General features: G+C 37.4%; 1 protein-coding gene across 1 annotated transcript in view; it reads left to right on the forward strand.

Moving 5' to 3' along the window:
* Positions 1-3,881: 3,881 nt before the first annotated feature.
* SETTUDRAFT_105516 (uncharacterized protein) overlaps positions 3,882-6,059 on the forward strand; it is a gene marked incomplete at both ends in the record, with an annotated part of 2,993 nt that continues 815 nt past the window's right edge. The window contains one exon of the mRNA XM_008024773.1: positions 3,882-3,982. Within this exon, the coding sequence (XP_008022964.1) occupies positions 3,882-3,982 (101 nt within the window). The remainder of the gene's footprint in view (positions 3,983-6,059) is intronic.

Consider the following 6,059-nt stretch of genomic DNA (forward strand, 5'->3'; position numbering starts at 1 on the left):
ATCTTCTAGAAACAACAACAACTAGCTCTTAAGCAAAGGCAAATACTACAAAATAGAGCGTGTAGGAAGATTCTAGGCACATTTAAGACCTCCCTAACTATACCTAGTGAGGTAGAGGCCTGCCTTTACCCACCTAGAGTAAGGTTAAACAACGCTCTTCGACAATACGCCTTTAGAGCTCAAAAACTAGCCCTAAACCACCCAATTAATATTGCTATAACTAGCAATAAAGGGGAACAACTAGATCAGATCACTAGATCTATCTCCACAGTCCTTGCTAGAAACACTGAGGAGATACAACATTACGCCTTTACACCTTAGAACTTAAATATCCTATACAAGGTCTATATATCTAAAGAGCCTAAAGACATAGAAGCAAAGAACCACAAGGAACAACTAGTAGATAATAGCCTTCTATCTATCTATTCTGATGCCTTAGCTACAAAGCAAGGCAAAGGTGTAGGAGTAGGGGTTGCATTCCATCTAGGAACAACACAAATAGCCCAAGAACAATATACTATAGGAAATAACCAACTAGTTTACAACGGTGAACTAGAAGGTATTACCCTGGGGCTAGAAAAAGCAATAGAGCTAGTAGAGAACTGTTTAGATATAAAAGTCTATGCAGATAATTAAGCTGCTCTACTTAAGTTAAAGACTGCTTCTAATAATCTAGGCTAAGAATGGCAAATTAGATGTATAAAGGCAACAAAGAAACTAGAGGAGATAGGTATACGCCCTAGCCTCTACTGGGTACCAGGCCACCAAGACATCCCTAGGAACGAAAAAGCAGACGCCCTAGCTAAAGAAGCTACTGAGCTAGACCCTCCTTCTACTAGCAAAACTAGCCTAGCTATTACTAGCTCGCGAATTAAGCAACTAGGAGAGAGAGAATGGCTAAGCCAACTTGAACAGTATAGGAAAAAAGCCACTAGCAAGAATCCACATACGTACGCAGCAAAATACAAGTGGAAGATAAGAAAGCAAATCGCTATTCCTAGCAATACTAGAAGAGAGATTTCTAGCGCTTTCTACTAACTTAAACTAGGGCACTGTTACTTAAGGGACTACCTATATAAGAGAGGGAAAGCGGATTCTAATAGTTGCCCCTGCAACTATAGGTCTATACAAGACCTACCTTATATTCTATTTAGATGTAATCTATATAGAGAGGAAAGGAAGGGACTAAGAGAAGCCTGCGAAGGCGATCTATTACTACCTATCCTCTTTCAAACAAAAGAGGGTATAGAAGCAACTATTACCTTTATTCAAGAAACAAAGGCTAGAACACAAGCCTAGTACAAGGGAAACACAGAAAACGAGGAGTAATACCTGTAACAGGTAGCCATACACCTCCCCTACCCTATCCCCCCCCTACCTACCAACCAATAGGCTACGAGCCTCACCTTCATCTAGTTAAAACCCCTCCTAAATATTGTAGCTAGAAACAACCTACTTAGATACTTGTAGGCCTAAAAACCCTACACGTCTTATATAGCCCTTCGGGCTGAAAAAGGACGATAAACTAGAATAATAATAATAATATAGCCTTAAAGGTGTAGGTAGAGTACACGCGTTACTATTTAACCTAGAGCAAAATTAGAGCTTATTCAAAGCATTTGCTTATAAGCTATAAATACCATAAAGCTAATAGCTTGAGATAGTACACGCTATAGCTATAGCTATAGTTAGTAAAATCCAAATATGTAAAACCTATTAGGATAAGTTACTAAAACTCTTAGCCTCCCAGAGAAAGCTATATAACGACTAATATAGAGAGCTATTTAAATAAGTAGCTTGAAAAGAGATTAATACACTACTAAAGAAGTAAACTTAGGAAGAAGTTAACGTATAAATAAAATAATAGAGCCTGAAACTTGTATTACTTATGTAACTATTTTCTTATAAACTCAATAAGAAGAACTACTTATAAAATTATAAGGCTTATCTAGTTATAAGAGAAGATCTTCAAAGAAAAGACTCTCTATATTTAACGTACGCTATAACACTTACTAGAAGTAGCTTTTCACTTACTATAGCTATTGCTATAGAATTTAATATCGAGATTAAGTAACTAGACGTTATAGGCGCGTTCTTAAACGCTACAATTATAAGTAAGAACTATATAGTGAGTAATTTTGTGTTTTCTACAGCGGCTGCATAGGACCAGGTTTGTTTGTGGTAGCGGCTCGTTAACGTTAACAACATAACACTAAACTTTTTTGTAGCTACTCTATACAAAAGTCGTTCTTTAGGATCTTACGCATTAACTACTATAAGCGCTTTCTTAATTAGAGTTATAGTAGTAGAGTTATCACGCGTTAAAGTGGGTGGGTCTGTTTTAGGAAGGTGCAGATGGTGTTGCATCCGCTGAACAGTTGCATGCACTGACCACCTATAGTAGGCTAATAGTATTAGTGTCTTAGAGCAGCTACTAGTCTATTTAAGCTTAAAACGCTTTGCTAACTTCTCTATATACGCGTTATAGAGTAGGCTTATTATATTTTTTTTAGTTTTTACTACCTATATACCTAGAAACTACTTAACGTCTCCTTAGTTTATTACTTTATACTTTTACTTAATCACTTTTCAAAGACTGTTAGCTTTTTATATGTGTATCTTATCAGTAGTATGTAAGGAGTATATCATTAATATAGAATAATAATAGCACGCAACTTTGCTTATTATAGAATAGGCATAGCTCTTCTTCAGATATAATAAGCCCTTTAGACCTAGCGTACTAGAAACGTTATTATACTATAAGCGTAGTAAGTGTCTTATTCTCTATAGCGCATGGTTTAGCTATATATACTTTTTAGGCTTCTTATAGCTATCTAAGAGCTTATAAGTTACTAAATATAAAGCTAAGCTTGTAAAGTATATATAAAAGCTTTCTAGTCGTAGGCTTGCACCTACTAGGTCTATAATGAAAAAATTTTGTGTTAAATATTGCGGAATAAGAGCTATTAGATAGCTAGGTTACACGCTTTCTAGACCGCAACACCACTAACCTTACCATTAAATACACTACTAGGATGGACCGCAATTGTTACAAAGCTAATAGTTATATTGGTTATTCATTATATTTTAATCTTATCTTTGGGAAACTTAATAAATACGATGTTGCGCCGCATAACTTCTACAATATAGATAAAAAGGGCTTCCTACTTAAGTCTACTACAAGGTCAAAACAGGTGTTTTCTAAACAACTTTAGGACTAAAAAATAATCACCGCCGTTATCTAAGATAGTAATAGAGAGTGGATAACAGTTTTAGCATGTGTTTGTGCTAATAGAAGCGCTATAAATCCTCGCGTTATCTATAAAGGCAAGGTTGGACTTCGCAATAGCTATGTACGCGACCTAGAGGTTAGAAAACACCACGTTTTTTTCTCTATAAGTCTATCTAGATAGAGTGATAACAACCTAGGCTTAGCTTAGCTTAAATAGGTTTTTAATTCTTAAACAAAGGCGAAAGCCAAACGCGATTACTAGATGCTTATCCTTAACAGCTCTAGTAGCCACGTCTCACCTAAATTTATCAAATATTGTTACTCCTATTAAATAATTCTTTTAATATTTCTACCCTACGCTACTTATACTCTATAGCCTCTTAACGTAGTGTTGTATAGGCCGCTGTTAGCGGCGTACTCTAAAGAGCTATTAGAGTTTATACGCCGCAGCTAAGCATTGCTCTAAATGTAGAAAAGTAATTTCTTCCCCCTATTTTAGGTAGCGTATACATCTACCTTTACTACTAATAATATTTGAAGTAGTTTTGCTGCTACTAGGCTCTATCCCTGCAATCTTAAAGTTGTACTTAAATAGTTTAAAACAACTATATTATAACAAGATAACAACTTGAAAAGTAGAGAGGTAGAAGATAGAGATAGCTGGCGTACGCTGTTAAGATTATTTGACGTTGCGGTACTAGATAGGTTGACAGCTGCAGCTAAAGAGCTCCGCCAGGCTCTACATTCTCTGTAGGTTAACAACGAGCTTCTCTACGTTAAGATTAATGAACTTTGCAGTAAAATCGCCACTAAAAAATAGAGGCCGAAGCATAATAGAGTTCTTGACCTTCAACAACACCAAGAGTACTAGAGTCTGGCGGTGGTGTGAAGCCCTTGGGCGGTACGGGAAGCTTAAGCGCGTTAGGCTGTAGTGTGGGTGGTCAATGCGTGCAACGGGTCAGACAATGCAACACCCCCTGCATCTCCTAAAGTAGAACCCACTAATTTTAAATCCCCACAACTCCACTACTATGACAGCTATTAAAAAAGCGCTTGCGGCAATTAATTCGCAAGGTCTAGAAGGACAAATCTCGTACCGTGCAGCTGTAAAAATATATAGTGTTGCGGCATCAACTTTAACGCGTCGCTACTAAAACAAAACGCGGTCGCGTGCAGCCGCTGCACACCCACGACAACTACTCTCACCACAATAAGAGAAATACCTTGTCTAGCACATAGAAAAACTCTCTAAGCGTAGTACTCCACCGTCCTAAGAGATAATTAAAAAATATGTTGCTAATATTGCAAAAAGACAGCTATCTAACAGCTAGGTTATAAGATTTCTTTAGCGGAACAGAGAGAAAATTATCACCAAAAACACCACTGGCATCGACCAAAACCGCAAAAAAAGCTGATGATTTTAAAGATTACTATCATTACTTCTATCTACCCCACGATTATATTAAGAAATACGATATCTAGCCGCAAAATATCTATAATATAGACGAAAAGGGCTTTCTCCTTAGTGTTACTTTAAGGACTAAAAGGGTGTTCTCCAAGAGACTTTAAAATAAAAAGAAAGTTCGAGCAGCTGTTAGAGACGGCAGCAGGGAGTAGATAACAACTTTAGACTGTATTTATGCTAACGGGAGCTGGATATCGCCTATAATAATCTTTAAAGGCAAAGCTAGACTTCGAAACAACTAGGTAGAGCACCTAGATCCTTCCCAACACTAGATGTTTTTTGCTACTAGCGACTTAGGCTAGAGTAACAATATCCTAAGGCTATCTTGGCTTCAGTAGGTGTTTTAGCGCTAAACGAAAGATAAAGTAAAGCGCGATTATTAGTTGCTAATCCTAGACGGTTATAAGAGTCATTAGACTCCAAGTTTTTAAGAGTTTTGTGACTCTAACAGGATTCTCTTAGCTACTCTCCTTCCCTACTTATCTTACTAACTCTAGCCACTTGACGTTGGCATGTTTAAGCCCCTCTTAAGCGCGTATACTAAAGAACTTAATAGTCTGTCCTACCGCAGTCAAGGCTTAGTAGAGGTGCACAAAAGTAACTTTTTATAGTTATTTTAGGCGGCGTGGACATAGGCGTTCACGTCTAACAAGATACTAAGCTGTTTTTAAGCTACTGGCGTCCACCCGCAGGATAGTAATGCCGTGCTTAAACATCTTAAAAAGTCAACACTATAACAAGATATTAATCTAGAACTTGGAGAGCATGGTGATAGGGATACTACAAGAGAGCTGTCTAATTTTCTAGACAAAACTATAACAAGTTGTACTAAAGTTATAGTCTCTGTAGTGAAAGACACTATTGCTTTACTTTAGGTCAACAACAAGATTTTGCACTACGAAAACACTAATCTACGAGAAGTACTTGCTATCAAAAATTATCTAAAGAAGCAAAAGAAGCCTCTAGAGCTCCAGCAAAGCAAGCAGTATTATACTCCGGCGGTGGTGTGGAGTCCTAGGACAATAGAAGATGCGAGAGCTCAAGAACGTCAAAAAAACACTAAGAAGAGCTTGAAAAACTCTAAAAAAAGAGAAACAACAGGAACGAGCTGCTAGTATAGCTCTACGAAAAAAATTAATAAACGAGGCAAGGACTGCGCAAGAGTTAAAGAAAATAGCGAGGGATAAAGAGAGAGAAGTGAGGGCCAAAGAACTCTAGTTAAGACGTGCCTAAAAAGCTCGCGATCGCGCAGTTACAACTTTAAAAAAAGCTCGCGATAAGCAAAATATACCTAAACGAAAAGCTTCATCGTCTTAAAAAGTCAAGAAAGTTAAAGGGTGGTGGTGATGCAGGCAGCCAAAG

The sequence above is a fragment of the Exserohilum turcica genome, assembly GCF_000359705.1.
Source record: "Exserohilum turcica Et28A unplaced genomic scaffold SETTUscaffold_13, whole genome shotgun sequence".
NCBI classification, from domain to species: domain Eukaryota; kingdom Fungi; phylum Ascomycota; class Dothideomycetes; order Pleosporales; family Pleosporaceae; genus Exserohilum; species Exserohilum turcicum.